This window comes from Vicia villosa, linkage group LG2 (genome assembly GCF_029867415.1).
Source record: "Vicia villosa cultivar HV-30 ecotype Madison, WI linkage group LG2, Vvil1.0, whole genome shotgun sequence".
In the NCBI taxonomy this organism is placed as follows: Eukaryota; Viridiplantae; Streptophyta; class Magnoliopsida; order Fabales; family Fabaceae; genus Vicia; species Vicia villosa.
In genome coordinates, this window is record NC_081181.1 from 150,171,936 (window position 1) to 150,189,037 (window position 17,102).

A 17,102-nucleotide genomic window follows, 5' to 3' on the forward strand; every position below is an offset into this window, starting at 1 on the left:
TGAAGTGTCTGGTGCAAAAAATGATATGCTTATGATGCAAACATGTGGCACACAAAAACAAATCAAACAATAGCCTTAGGTTTAAAGGCTTGCATGGAGCTGATAGGTGATACCCTCCCCACTGAAGTTGAGTTGGTTAAAACCTGTCCTAGAATTGGATTCGGGTTCTATGATCCTTGGAAGTAACATCTCAATACGGCGCTCGAGCGGCCGATCAAAATATTCCTCGAGGATAACTAACTTCGATCAATTTCAAAGCTAGCCACTTAATAGGCCATAAGTCAAGTTCAACTAAAAAGGTTCTAAGACAAATTAGTGTTTAATGACACTTCGGAAGCCTAATATACTCCTTGATCGTTTTCAAGGGACATCAGTATAAACCAAAGTGTCGCACTAACGATGACTACCAGCTCAACCGTATCGGTACATGCCGTACAGTTTCCTTGGTCTAATGTCATATACTTAAGGTATCTCGAGATTCGGGTTAGAATCTTTCACACAAGCAAAATACCCAAGCAAGCCTTTGAAAAATAAAGCAATCAAGTCAAACAATTGAAAACATCGACCTATTCTCTTAAGGTAACCCCTTTTGAAAACATTTTGTTTTTGAAAGTATCTCCCCAGCAGAGTCGCCAGTTCTGTGGACCTCCGATTTTTTTTAATACCGGGCCATACCTCTGATCTGTAGAGATACGTGAACTGACTCTTTTTTGTCGCTTAATGCTTTCGCATTTTTGAAAATTCACAGAGTCGCCACCGACCTTTTATTTTATCCAATTAAGGAAAGGTTTATAAAAGAAACAGAAAAAAGACCTTTAAGAAATTCTGGGTAAGGGGGTAGGTTATACAAAGGGAAGGTGTTAGCACCCTTTGTATCCATGGTTATCCATGGGCTCTTAAGTTTGCTTAGCTCACTTGTTTTTCGATCACTTTTCAATTGCTCTGAAATTGCTCATATGTGGTTTCAAATACTTTTGTAAATTGAATTTTGTAATGATCCGTGTGTGGATGTATACAAAATGCTTGTTTATCTTTCGAAAGATGTTTTTTGAAAAGAACGTTAACTTTGTAATAATCCGTGTTTGGATGTATACAAAGTATTGTCTTTTTTGAAAGTTTTGAAAAATCAACAGTGTATGAGAATTTTGTTTGTTTTGATTTGAGCAAGCAAACTAGGAGGTCTACCCTGAGTTGTAAGGTCTTTTATCCTATTTCCTTTAAAAATCTATCCTTTCACCGGATATAAAAGCAAGGTTCGATTTTGTACTCAAAACAGTGGAATTTTGACTTTGATTTTGAAAGGAATGAGAAGGGATTACCTGAAGAGGTGCAAATGTGATTGTGATTGGATTCAGATATTTATCTTTGAAGTTAGTGATCTAACGGTTCAATTTTATCTTTGACATACACGCAGTTTATATTTGCTGGAAATTAAAGTGCGGAAATGTAAAGTGCGGAAAGTAAATCTACGCTATTACATCGGTTGTGCGGGAAATGTAAACTAGCCTATTTACATGAATTTGACATCCTATACATTTATCTAGGAATTTAAATTGCAAGAAAAATAAAAGGCTTGTTTTTTTGGATTTTTTATGATTTATTTTAATTATAATTAATGCATGATTAATTAAATTAAAATGAAGAAAAAAGATAAAAATAGATTTAAACCTAGAAATTAAGTTTAAAATATGTACAAAATATTTGTCAATTAATTTTAAAACAAAACTAATTTTTTTGGAGTTTTTTGAAATTGATTTAAGCTAATTAAAACATAATTATGTAAATAATTATACAAATAATTAAAACTTAAAGAGAAAATTATTCAAAATATGTACAAAATTAGTTTATAATATATAAACAATATTTAACACAAAGAACAATTTTTTTTTATGATTTTTTGATTGGTTAGAATAATTAAAAAGCCAATATATAAATATATACTAATTAATTATGCAAAATATTGAAATTATGAAGAAAAATAAAATATTTTTATTTCAGAAAATAATATATTATTTTAGAAGTCTAAAAATATTTTTTGTGTATTTTTTGGATTTTTAAAACTATTTTTAATTAATTTAACAAAGAAATTAAAATAAAATAGAAAAAATAGAAAATAAAAGGATACTGATCCTGTGTGGTAATCAGTGAGGGAGCATGGTGTGCCTGCGTGATCTGGATCATTGGATGATTCATTAAATGAGATCAGAGGGTCCAGAAATTGAGGCACGTGGTAGAAGATAGACCTGCAAGGCACAGAATCAGAGAGAAATTTAAAAAACACGCGCGCGCTTCTGGACCAATGAGGGGGAGACACCTCATCGTCTTCAACCTTCAGACAAGGCCTTTTACAGCGCTTTTGTAAAAAAGCGCTATTGTAAGTGAACCCTAAATCTGCAAAATAACGAATAGGGTTAAACAAGCATAGAAATCAGGCGCGATGGTACCATTGGATTCGTCTTGTTCCACTGAACTTAACCATGTCCTTAATTTTGCTTAATTTTGGCCCTAATGAAAAACCCTAATTTTGAGCTAAGCAAACCCTAAAATGGTATATGCTACAAACAGCCATTAAAGTCCAATTGAAGCTCCAGAAACGACCAGAGCTTCAAACCAAACGCAATTATGCATCTACATCTTGTTAAATGTGCATGAGTTATGAGATATAAGTTGGTTTTAGTTTGAACAAACCGTGGCTTTATATAGCTCGATTCAGTGAAGTTTATGAGTTGGAAACGATTGGAATTGATTCAGTGTAGCTCAGAGATGATGTTTGAATGTTTATTTTATATTGAAATGGACTGAAACTTAAAATTCGAATTTCAAGTTTCTTTGAAAATTACAAGTGGTTACAAGTATGCTATATGCTTAGGGATGCTTCTGAACTCGTCTCTCCTTGTTTGCTGAACTATGATAGCTTATTTATAAGCTATGTGTGCTTAGAATTGAAGCTAAGATGTGCCTTAGTTGCCTTTGTTGAAACTTTGCATTTTTTAATATAAAAAAGCTTGAATTCTTGACCAAGTCATCTTGCCTTCAATGCACCTGCCTTGTCCTTCGATTCTCTGCAGAAAGATGAAGATTCTTTGAGGTGAGTCATGCTTGGAAGTTAAGCTACCATTATCCATGCATTTTCCTTTTAATTTTAATCTTAAAATAAGATAAAATCATGCAAAAATGGATAAAAAAAGGTATGGGCTTAGTCTTGGTCGTGGGAGGCCCATAGTAACATGGAAGTGATGTTTGAATACTGAAAACTTGGCCCCATTTGGAAAAAATACATTTTTAAGCAATGTTGGTTTCATGCATTTTCCCAAAATTTAGCCAACTTCAACAAGGTGTAAATACTTCAATTTTTGTCATATGAAGGAGATCTTGCACTTTTTAGAAACCTCAAAGAGTCCTCTAACCAATGTCTTTGGTCTCATGTCAAAATGATTTTTGAAGCTCCTTGTGTGTCCTTTTAAAAAAAGTGTCTTTTTGTTGACTTTGAAAATGACCTGTAATGTCTTTGGTCATATTTTTCAAATGGTGAATCCAATGACCATGGGATCAATGGCATTTGAAAGATAATTGAATTTCCTTCAAAACAAGCTTTGGTTTGAATTTTTTGGATGAAGGATGAGAGAGTTATGATCAGTCAAAGTTGAGTTGACTTTTCAGGCAAAAACCCTAATTTTGAATCTTAGGGTTTTGTTGATTTTTGATCTTTCCTTGATGAATTATGATCATCCAATGATCAAATGATGAATCCTTTGACAAAATATGGACTTTGACAAAAAATTTCATTTTTGACTGTCTGTTGACTTTTTTGGTCAAACGGGTCGTCTGTTGACTGTTTGAGCTGCTGACGGTGCGTCTGAGTGAATTGAAGTTTGAAAATTTGTATGATGGTACTTTGAGATATATGGATGTGTATGAAATCCATTTGAGCTCTCAAAAACTTGTTGCTCCTGTAAAAACAAGAAAAACCCTGATTAGGGACTGTTTGTGTAGGAGACAGTTAAGCGTACCTGATTTTTGTGCAGTGTTGAGTCTCTGCTAATCGCGTGATATTCAGAAGACTTCTAGCACAAAAAGATCTTGGAATTTTGAATTGTGAAAGATTGATTTGATTGATGGTACAAAACACTGAGAATTGTACTGCCAGCAGTTTGGCTGTCAACTGACTGTTCAGGTATTGATGTAGCAGTTAGAGTGAAAAATCAACAGTCAAAGTTAATTTTCTTTTTTTGTTGTTTTTGTTTTTTTGTTTTATGTGAAAAATGAAAGTTTATTTACATGACTTGTTAGAAAAACACAGACATAATAAATAACTAATATTTACGGTATGCGGGCAAAATTACCGATAATAACCCTGAAAATCATTTAATGCACAGAAATAGGAATATTTGACTGGCAGAAAACACACAAAATATTATCTTAGTAATTAAGAAATATTATGACAAATAGTACAACATTTAATACTGACAGTACAAATATTACATACTATATTGAACAGTACGACGAATAAACGGTACATTTAAGAAATAAGAAATACGGCAAATTTTAAGAATGACGATTGATAACCCATGCTATGAACAATAACATGTAGATGATTGGGAGCATAACCATTGCAGGTCCACACTCCTCAGGACTATGCAGGCAGAAGAAAGTCATGATCACCGTAGCAATGGTGATGACTGCAAGAGACAGTGTCTCTATCCATTTTGCCATTCTTGAAGAAGAGAAGATGGATTATGAAGTGGAAATTTGAGAAATGAATTAGAATTTGATGTGAGATTTTATGGAAGGAAATGAGAGGTATTTATAGAATGGAAAGAAGGAAAGAGACGTTGGGGAATGATGTGATTCCGTACAAAAGGAAAATTTGAGTGGAAGTAAGATTTGAAAGAAAGTGTAGATAGTGTTGGGAAAAAGAGAGATTTGATTTTTGAAAAAGAGATTTGAAAAGATTTTTGCAAATATTGGAATATAGTACAAAAACTAGCGGGAAACAAAAGATAATAATAATCTACTTGTTACCAGTACAGTCTGAGTTTCCTGATTCTGCGCCTGCAAAAAGATTTAACTCTGTACCAATTGTGTCAGTACCATTTATCTGTAAATAAATAAATAGCATGTGTGAAGTAATAAACAGTATTTGGCGTTTGCGTAAGAATAAATTCAACTGCAAGCCAAATTACTGTATAAGAAAAATTCTAAAAACTAAGTATTTCATATGTCAGGATATTTGTTGAAATAAAAATCCATGATTATATGAGACTCTTAATTTTCAGATTGGAGTTTTCTTGAAAAATATGTGGGCAAATTTTGGGGTATAACAGTACTGAAATCACTTGAGAGAACTTCAAGAATGAGTTTTTCAGATAATTACTTTCCTGTCGTGCATTAAGAAAGATATTTAATTCCTTAAGCTGAAGTATGGAAACATGATTGTGGCTGATTATGCGGCTAAGTTCAAGGAGTTATCTATATTTTTCCCTCAGTACAATGGGGTAGTAGCTGAAGGATCTAAGTGTGTAAAGTCTTAGAGTAGCTTGTGTGTGGAGATCAAGCAATTAATTGGTTACTAATAGATTTGTCAGTTCTTAGTGCTGGTTAACAAATGTAGGATCTATGATGAGGATATTCAGATTAGATGTTATCACTACAAGAGTGTTAGTAATAAGAAGAATGGAAATCAAAACCATGGTAAACCTTATGGAGCTCTAGCTGATAAGGGAAAACATAAGTTTCAACAGAAGGCTACATGTGGGAAAGAAATAAGTGGGGTGTCATACCCTAATTTTTTACCTCCTTGAGATGTCACATCTCCACTACCCCATCAAACTCATAGCAGATACCAAGGGCATTCACTTGTTCACCAAGTACTCAAATCAGGGTTTTCAAGTTAGGAGATTCAGGCAAAGGAACAATCAATGATTAAAATGATCCTCAAATGAAATCACAAAGGTCAAGATGCTTCATTCATCTCCACATGACCTCCAATCTCAAGGCATTAGGCTTCAGATCCATCAAAGTCACCATATTAGGGTTTTGAGCCTATCAGGGATTGAAAACGGGACTTTCATTTGGGAAGACTCAAAGAGCTTTAAAGCATGATCCGAGGATCCCAAACATCCTAAAATGTTCCTTACATAAATATACAAGGGAAGATGTACTTCAATTCAAGTTCAACAACCATCAATTTCATCTGGTCCACAATTAGGGTTTTTAACCTAATTCACCTGGAAAATTGACTTTTGACCAGGACATGGCTTCATGGCTCAAAGCATGATTCAAAGTACTGTAATTCAACAATATAATCCAATCATATCATTCATTTGAGGAGGAGGACTTGATTCAATTGAAATATCCAAGAACATAGTTCATCTGAAAATGTCAACTGTTGGAGATCACCTTTGACTTTTTAGAATTTTGGTCAACCATGGACTTTTAAGGATCAAAATCATCAACATATGACTATTGAAGTCATTTTATCAAATAAATTCAAGAAAATCAATCAAGATTCAAAAAGTCAACAAAAGTCAAAATTGGAATTTCAAAGACTTGGAAATATTTCTAAGTGTTTTCAAGTGTTTTTGTCCAAACTTCAAGGGTCAATAACTTCAAATTTCAAATACAAACTGAAGAAAACTTCCAACATGAAAGTTTTAGATTTTGATCCAATAAACAACTTTGTCAACCATTTGAGAGATATAGGGCCTCAAAGTTCCTGCAAAAACACTAAAAGTGTTAAAAACCCTAGTTTTTCTCAAACTTCATGGCCAATTTTCACCAACTTCCCAAATGATTTTGAGGAAACACAAAACAAGTGGATTGAAGTACATCATCTAAGCTTTCCAAAAAGTATTGGATCATCTCTTAATTCAATTTGAGCAAGAATTTATGCATGAACAAAGTGAGGCATTCAAGGATGGATTTTAAGGCATGGCCAATTTTGCAATCTACCAATTTTGTGCAAGTACCTCTAATAATTGGTGCACCATAACTCCAATTATATTAGAAAAGGTTGTGTAGAATCATTTGAGTCATGGTATCTAAATTTCAAGAGATTCAAAAATTCAAGGCCATGTGATTAAGTAATCATTACAAAATGAAATTTATGGCAAATTGGTGAATCATCAAGAAATATTCTCCAAACCAATTAGGATGCTCCTACACATCATAATTGAGCCATAAGATTATATGGAATCAGTGTCTAGGGCTTGGGATCAATTGGAATCAAAATGCCATCATTGCATTTTTGGATATTTCACATTTCTTTACTACTGAGTTATTCTTCAAGTGACCTCATCAAGCACACCTCACTCTTCTATGAACTCGTATCATTTTCCTATAAATAGAGAGCTCATTTTCAGTTCAAAACACACCAAAGCAACTTCAATAATTGCTTTCTTCAAAATATCCCTCTTTTACCCACTTTTCAAAAGTTCATGGAGTGAATAAGGCAATTCTTCAAACCAGAGCTTAATCATTGAAAGTGGGTGTTCTAACATCTCAAGGAGGTTGAGTGGAGGTGATCTAAGTCCTCTTTGGAGCTCTGTAGCAGCTGGAGCACCATGGTCACTTTCAATTTGGAGCTTAAGCAAGTGGAGTCGAGTTGAAGAATTCAGAGGGTGTCAATTCAATTGAAGTGCATCAGCATCTTCCTTAGGGTGTAAGGAAGCACAACACATCTGTAACATCAGAATCATCATCTTCCATTTTTATTTGGAGCTTGAACAAGTGGAGTCGCGCAGAGCAATTTAGGGTGATCCAAGGTGAAATAAAGGTCCATTTAGCATCACTGAGGCACAAGGAAGCTTTTGCAGTCATCAAATCAATGTTGGGAGTCCTCCACCATAGCCATCGACCTTCAGTTTCAGAGGTAGGTTTTCAAACTCTAACTCTCTTATTCTTGTACATATTTTATTAAAGCTCAATACCAATTTTTTCTGCATCATTAGAGGATTAAAAGCCCTCAATCATCATTCATTTAGTCATCAACATCATCATTTAATTTTGTTTTTAAGAATTAGGGTTCTTAGTGTCCATCTAGTTAATTCTTAAATTATACTCAGAATAAATGAACTCTGAGGGCACCATCATGTTCCTTATTGAAAACTGAGTGAAAACCATGTTTGGATCATCCCATTTGGTTGAGTAACGAGTTAGATTTAAAATTCAAAATCCTTGAAGCTCGAGGTTGAAGATGAAGATGGCGGCGCGCAAATTTAAATTCTTGGGGAAATTTAAAATATAATGATTTGAATGCGTGTGTTATAAAAACTGAGCGCGTAGCTCAGTTGGTCAGGTTTTGGGTTGTGAACCCCAAGGGCGTGGGTTTAAGCCTTTGTGAGACCAAACCTTATTTATTGCCACTAATTTCTTCTATTTTTCTTCACAACTTCTTTCAATTAATTCACCTATCAAATTAAATCATTTTCACTTGATTTTTCACATAATCCTCATTTATCATACATATTTCATAAATATTCAAAAAAATTACAAAAATATTAATTATTTGATAGATTTTTATCAGGCTTAAAGTAGTGTATTTTTTTTAGTATTTTTAATACTTTAAAATATGTCTTTCTTTTGATTTTCAAAAACATAATCTTTTGTGAATATTTTTTTGAACAAACCCTAATTCTCTAGGTCCTAATTAAGTGTAGACATTGTGTCTCACCTTAATTTTGTTTGTTTTATCATTCAAAAAATTGTCTCCTTCAATTCACGATTAAATAGACAATTAGCGTTTTCAAACAACAAAACCCTACATCCTTCAATCAAAGATCAATCTTTTCATCAAAATTCATTTGGGCCTCTAATAAAGTGTAAGTCCCAACCCCCTTTTCTTCATTCTTCTTTCAGTTCAAATAAATTTCAGTTCAATTTCACTTCAAATAAATTTCAGTTCAAATCAATTTCATTCAAAACAAATTTCAAACATATCTTTCAACTGTTCTCATCAACAGTAATCAATTCATTTGGGCCTCTTGATTTTTAAAGAATGTAAGACCCAAACCTTTTTTGTTTTTATGCATACTTTGTCTATTTTCAAAAATTTGTTTTCTGTACAAAACTTCTCTCATCTGTTTTAAATCTCTGGTACTAGGAGGGGCATTATTCTCGGTGAAACTGCTCCTAGACCATTTAGGCCCCTCTTTTGAGGTATAAGACCCGAGCCTTCTCTTATGCTATTTTCATCTGTTTTTCAAAACAAAACTCGGGTACTGATAGGGGCATTATTCTCGGTGAAACTACTCTTAGACCCTTGGGCCCCTCTTCTGAGGTATAAACTCCCAAACTTCAATTCTTCTATTTTCAAACTCTTAAACTCTTCTCAATCAAACTTCAAACAGTCTTTTCAATCAAACCTCTCATCTACTTCCAGTTCAATCTTTCAATCTATTTTCAATTCAACTTTCAACGGTTTTTAAAATCAACTTCTAATCTGTTTTCAATGCAAACCTTTTTGGGCATCTATTGCAGTATAAGACCCAACACCATTTGTTCATACAGTAAATATTTCAATGGGCTTTCTCCCTGAGTTATAAGACCCAACACCTTTTATTTTCATTTCAATAAAACATTCAACTGTTTTCAATAAAACATTCAACTGTTCAATAAGGCTTTGTATATACATCCTGAGCCACCTCTTCACCCTAGTAAGTGTTTATAGCTTTCAATTTACTGCTTTAAATACTTTTGTTCAAATATAAACTGTAAATATATACTATTTAGATCTTCGTCAGAGAAAAACCTTAAGACAAATAAACATGTATATATTATAGGACTATGACCTGGGATTGAGGATTACTTCCCGGTGAAGCCTCTCTCCTGAATAGAATAACATAGATTCTTGCCTCAAGATGAATTATTCTCGGTGTAGCCTCTCTCCTGAATAGAATAACATAGATTCTTGCCTCAAGATGAATTATTCTCGGTGTAGCCTATCTCCTGAATAGAATAACATAGATTCTTGCCTCAAGATGAATTCCTCTTGAGCTTGTATACAAGGACCCTCGGGCTTCCTAAAAGCATAGGACAGGACTTTAGTCACCTTACTCCTGTGAGAAACCAAATCCTTCAAAAATACACAATCACTATCATTCAAGTGTTCATTCAATCTCTGTATTGAGGTTCTCTCCTACAGATTAAAAGACATGGAAAGTCTCAACTCTCAATTAAGTATTTCAAACATTTGTATATATATATATATATATATATATATATATATATATATATATATATATATATATATATATATATATATATATATATTAAAGATATAAATGTTTAAAATAGTGAGATAAGAGTTTATATATTGATATAAATATAAAAGTGTTTTTCCAAAAACGGATAAACTTATTTTAATTTAAGAAAGAGAAACACTTTTATCAAATAGAGAGAAAATAAAAATGTTTCAGTATTTTATTCTCTTTAGGGTATTATTATTCTTTCTGATTTTATTTATAAAAAATATTTTTTAAATTTATTAAATAAATAATATATTTAATTTATATATTATTCAAATATACTAGTATTAGTTATTCAATGTATTAACAGATAAACTTTTTTATAAATAGAAAAATATTATTTTTTACTCCACTCAATATTTCAAACATTTGTATTTATACACTTTTTATATATTTGACACCGAAAACTAATCTAGTTGCCAAATGGCAAGTATCATAATAGCTGTCAATCATGAAAAGGACTCATAAGAACTTCACACTATTATAAATTAGACTAAAGATGCAACTTGATAGTGACCTAATTAACTAAATGACAAAAAATAATATCTAATTCTAACTTTTATATACAAAAGATAAATAAGTCTATCAATTAATTTGATTCATTATTATAAAATGACTAAATTATTTCCAAATTTGGATCATATGTCACCGAATTGGACCACACAAAAAATTGTGAGGACCAAATTGAATTTAAAACATTATTGTTATTTTAGTGAAACATGTAGCTAACTCTTTCACACCCCCAACAAAAACATCAATAGAACAGAGCATAATACTAAGATAATTTTATTAATGCAGAAATTCAAGAAGAAACATCCTCTTGTTCTCAGACATGTTCCTGTTACTCTTTACACCTCTCTTCTCTTCTTCCTCATCCTCTTCACCGCCGTTTTCATCTCTTCCCTCTGGGTTAGTTATTAACATTAGTTACACTCATTCATTATCATTTATTTCAGCTTATTACAGAATCGATTATTGATTAATTTATTTGATTTTATGCATGTAGTCTACACTATCTACAACTAACACCAAACCGACAACAAAAACCGTGGCAAACCAAACCTTAGTTGCAAATGTTCCAAGCAGAGAAACAACGAAACAGACTTCAACGTTACTGAATTGTAGCAAAGGAAACCGAACGACATGTTCAAGAAATTATCCGACAACAGCATCGGAAACTGAGAAGAATGACGCAACATGTCCGGAGTATTTCCGGTGGATTCACGAGGATTTAAAGCCATGGAAGGAGAAAGGAATAAGCAGAGAGATGTTAGAGAATGCAAAGAAAACGGCGCATTTTAGGTTGGTGGTGAAAAACGGAAGAGGCTACGTGGAGAATTACAGAGAATCGATACAGACGCGAAGTGTTTTCACGATTTGGGGGATTTTGCAGTTGCTGAGGAGGTATCCTGGGAAAGTTGCCGACATGGAAATGATGTTTGATTGTAATGATAAGCCTGTGGTGCCCGTGGGCTTGTATGATGGTCATGGGCCCAATGTTACAGGCCCGCCACCTGTTTTTGGGTATTGTGTTTAGGGGTGGAAATAGGCTAGGCTAGGCTAGGCTTTAGAAGGCCTGAGCCTGGCCTATGATAAACTTAAAAGGCCTAAGCCTGGCCTAAGGCCTATCATAGGCTCAGTTTTTTTGGCCTGGCCTGGCCTTTTTAAAAGCCTGGCCTGAAAGCCTATTTAAAAAGCCTGTATCTCATTAAAGTTTTCAAAAAATCTATATAACTTAAGAAGTCTTGTAGGTCGGCCTATATATACATATATAAGTGAACGTATTTAGCATTTGTTTTTTTTATTATATATATATATATATATATATATATATATATATATATATATATATATATATATATATATATATATATATATATATATATATATATATATATATAGGGTAGTCTATTTAGCTTTTTCTTCCCTAATATATATGCATACATGAACCAACTTATTTAACATATCTCTAGTATATATGAAAATATAGGCCGGCCTATAAGGCTTCATAGGCTTTTTTAATAGTCTAAGCCTGGCCTATTTAATAAAATAGGCTTTTAAAAAAGCCTAAGCCTAGCCTCTTTATTAAATAGGCCTGGCCTGGCCTAGGCCTATGTAGGCTAGGCCGTAGGCCCCTGTAGGCCGGCCTGGCCTATTCCCACCCCTAATTGTGTTGATCGGTGGACGCGGGACATTGTTTTTCCTGATTGGTCTTTCTGGGGTTGGTATGTTCCTAAATCCTTCTATTCATTTTGTATGCTTTGTTTTTTCTGGAATGATTAGTTGTTGTCGCTTGTATTATTCACTTGGAATTGTCAATTTTGCCATTCATCAAATAGTTGCATAGGATAATCAATGTATCTAATAAGTAAAATTTCTGGATAAAATTTAATATAGTCGGCAAGTGTACAAACTTGCCATGAAGTGTGCATTGTTTTTGGGTTAATTATTGGTGTTTGAGCTCGTGATGGCATGTCTGTCAATGTTGGAGTCTTCTTTAGGTACACTTTTTGTTCTTATGGGAGTATGTCAACTTTACCATTTATGAGATATAATATATACTTCTTTTGTCTCATATCATAAATTATAAAAAATAGAGGTGATTTTACTAAGAAAATTTCTTCATCCACCTCCTAATCTTCTTGCCCACTCCTGGTGAATTTACCACACTACCCCTTGTTTCGGAAGTTTATTTCCGAAAAGGTACTTTTTTTTTGTTAAAAAAGGTGTTTTCGGAAATGTATCTCCGAAAACGTGTTTTTTTTAATATAAAATATTGATTTCGGAGATGCATCTCCGAAATAAAGTTACTTTTCAGAAAATGTGGTGTTTTCGGAAGTTCATCTCCGAACGCACCCCCTTGGAAGAATTGGGAAATGAACTTCCGAAATATTCCAAGACCAAATTGGTCTTGGAATGTTTCGGATATACACTTCCGAAATAATTAATAATTATTAAAAAAGTTAAAATCAAGGTGAATCAATACAATTAATAGGTATAAAATGAAGGTGAATCAATAAAATCAAGGTGAATCAAAACATCCTAAACTATTTGAAAGTTAAAAATTATTTTACTAACTTATATAAATCAAAAGCATTTTAATTCCATAAGTAAATTTTGAATTATATAGAATTAAATATAAAATTTATTCATTAAATAAAATTAAGACAAAATCTTTTTTTAATTTTTTTAAACTAAATAAAAAATTATCTCATTTTTAATTATGAATCAGAATAGAAATATATAAATATATAATAATAATTATTAATTTTGTAAGTGAAATATATAAATATATAATATATAAATATATAATAATTAATATATAAATATATAAATATATAATAATTATTATAAATTAAAACACTCATTTTTTTAATTTTTATAATTATTATATAAATATATAAATATATTTATAATTAATATATAATAATTATTATATAAATATATAAATATATAATAATTTTTATAAATATATAATAATAATTATAATTATTATATAAATATATAAATTAAAACACTCATTTTTTTAATTTTTTTTGTAAATACATAATGATTATTATAAATATATAAATATATAAATAAAATATTATAACTCATTTTGTAAGTGAAATTATTTTAATTTTTTTAATTAAAATTATTTTAAATTTTAAAATATGAATCAGAATAGAAATATATAATAATTATTATTCATAACTAATAAATTATATCAAAATATATAATTATTATTATTTATTACTCATAAATTATATCAAATTTATAATATATAAATTAATTCATATCCTAAAATTAATTTTTGGAATTTTTAGATTTTTTTTTGTTTTTTCGGAGATGCATCTCCGAATTAATCAAAATCTCAATTTTTGGGATTTTTTCGGAAATGCACTTCCGAAGTCTGAAAAAATTTAGAAAAAAAATATTTCGGAAATGCATTTCCGAAGCAGGGGTAAAATGGGATTTTCGCTGGGGGTGACCCCCATAGGGAGGTGGGTAAAGAAAAAACCTTTTACTAATTTACTAGTATGTGTTACTAGATATAAGAATATGAGTACTCCCTATTTGACAAAAAAAAAAAAAACTGTACTTTGAATATAAACTTCTTTTCAAATTAAAAAGATATATTTATTGACCTTTTCCTTCTAAATAAACGTTTAATTAATATCTCATAAAGTGCATTTAAAAAAAGTCAAAATTAACTAAAATGCATACACAAATAACTTACATATTGTTTTTATAAAATTGAAATAACTTGTCAATTATGTAACACGAGAAAAAAATAAGTCTTGTGGAGCTGAGAATGTTGTGTTGGATATATGGTAAGACTAAATGAAATAAGATTAAAAATGACAATTTTGGAGAGACTATTGGGGTAGAAATTATAATAAAAAAGATGGTGAAAATTAGGCTTTGGTGGTTTCAGTAGATCTGATAGAAAAGAGACAAACAATTAGAGATATAAAAGACCTAAAATAATTATAAGAAAAACTATGAAGAAAGAAAGATATTGCAATTAACGAATTAGATAGAATATTACAATGAAATTTGATCCATTTAGTCGAACTCATAGTAGGATAAGACTTAATAGTTGTCATTAAAATACAAGTTATTTCAATTTTATAAAAACAATAAATTGACACTGTAAATTTTATGCATATTTTTTTCTCGTGTTAATTCTTAACCACCAAATTTCATGTCCGTACAATATTACATGCCTTACCGTTGTCCGATAATATTTTCGTTACAATATAAAAATACCATATGCTACTGCTGACTGGTGTGATGACAAAGTTGATTGGATAACTCTTATACAAAGATCATATATGCTACTGCGCTGACCGGTGTGATCACAAGTATATTGGAGAACTCTGATACAGAGATCATATGCTACTGCTGACTGGTGTGATGACAAAGTTGATTGCAGAAACACCATTGGTTACTACTTTAACTTCATCGATCCATCAATTTCTTGGCGTTCAAGGAAACAACACGTTGTAGAACTTTCATCATATGAAGCATAATATATAGGTGGTGTGGACCCTATGTTGCATGTCGGACCCTATGAATAAAATCATTTTTGAATGAGCTGAAGATTGAGTTTAAGAAGCCAATTAAGCTACAAATTAACAATCAGTCAGCCATCAATTTAGAAGTTACACATTAATGCTCTACTATTGCACATGTGTTATACAAAGGGTTGAAGACTGACATATATTTTTCTCTTTAATGAATGCTTTAGGTGTGTTTCAAATCAAATGAACGATAAAACTGATTAATCTTGCATATAATTCAGGCCAGAAATTAATATAAGACCATGGGAACATGCACTGAAGGAGATAAAAAAGGGAAATGAAAAGGTGGAATGGAAAGACAGAGAACCTTATGCTTACTGGAAAGGAAATCCTTATACAGCAGCAACAAGACTAGATTTCCTCAATTGTAATGTTTCAACTGATCATGATTGGAATCTTCGTATATTCACACAGGTACATACATACATACATATGTGTATATCTATAGATTCACTTATTACATTCAACGATACGATGATATAATATTTTCCATCAACATGTAGGATTGGATTAAAGAGTCGAAACAAGGATTCAATCACTCAAACCTGGCAGACCAATGTACATACAGATACAAAGTTTATATCGAAGGATATGCATGGTCTGTGAGTGAGAAATACATTCTAGCATGTGATTCTCCTACACTGTTTGTGAAGCCTCGTTACAACGATTTCTTCACAAGAAGTTTACAGCCATTGCAACATTATTGGCCTATAAAGGAAAATGACAAATGCAAATCCATTAAACATGCAGTTGATTGGGGCAATAACAATAACCAAAAAGTGAGTATTTCACTGATTTATTCTCACTCCTTTGTTTGAAATGCAGATATAATAATAATGTGTAACAACTTGACAGGTACAAGAAATTGGTAAAGCTGGGAGCAAGTTTGTTCATGAAGACCTCAAAATGGATTACATTTATGATTACATGTTCCATTTACTAAATGAATACGCGAAACTTCTCAAGTTTGAGCCTAGAGTGCCCGAAGGAGCTGTGGAATTGTGTCCGGAGACCATGGCTTGTACACGGTCATATTCGGTGGAGAGGGAATTTATGAGTGAATCCATGGTTAACGAGCCGTCTACAAAAGATCCGTGCTCGTTGCCACCTCCATTCGATCCCATGTCGCTCAGGCTTTTCTACGCAACGAAACAAAATTTAATCAACAGAGTTGAGAGATGGGAAAATGAGTATTGGAAAAACTAGCAATGAGCAAATACACACTATACACATTTGAATTGATTAGTTTGTATGAAATCTTAATAATTAGCAATGCAAAGAGTAAGCAATAAGTTTTTTTTTCCAAATAGTAATTGGCGTTGGATTTGGTAGGGAGAATCACAGTTCGATTTCACGCAACTGCGATTGGGAGGGGACTTAACCCACTTGATGGCCAGAGCTGATCTCCTGAACCAGACTACGCCGGTGGTAATAAAAAAAAGAAAAAGTAACCAATAAGTTTTTTTTTGGAAAACACTTTCAAGGGTGTATGCTAGACAAACTATTGTGATGAGGTTGGCCCAACTATGCTCTCACATTAATAGGATCTTATCTGATCGAGTAACTTTTTTGTCCATGCAAAAAAAATGTTGGTTCATAAAAGTGAAGAAAATGACTAATCATTTGATTCATTGTTGTTATGAAAATGAGAAGAAAAGGATATGAGCAATTGAAATGAAACATTTTTTATAAGAAGGATGGAGTGGTTCACAAATCTTTTCACTTCGGCAACATATCACTTGAAACTAAATTCATCTTAACAAATTAGTGATGAATTTATCATTTTTGTAAT

General features: G+C 31.9%; 1 protein-coding gene across 1 annotated transcript; it reads left to right on the top strand.

Annotated features, from left to right (window-relative positions):
* Positions 1 to 10,952: 10,952 nt before the first annotated feature.
* Positions 10,953 to 16,611, top strand: LOC131652443 (uncharacterized). The gene is made up of 6 exons (XM_058922292.1): positions 10,953 to 11,153; positions 11,251 to 11,770; positions 12,412 to 12,469; positions 15,532 to 15,724; positions 15,814 to 16,089; positions 16,166 to 16,611. The coding sequence occupies exons 1-6, from the start codon at positions 11,037 to 11,039 to the stop codon at positions 16,514 to 16,516; spliced, it is 1,515 nt and encodes a 504-aa protein (XP_058778275.1). The 5' UTR covers positions 10,953 to 11,036; the 3' UTR covers positions 16,517 to 16,611.
* The last annotated feature ends 491 nt before the right edge of the window (positions 16,612 to 17,102 follow it).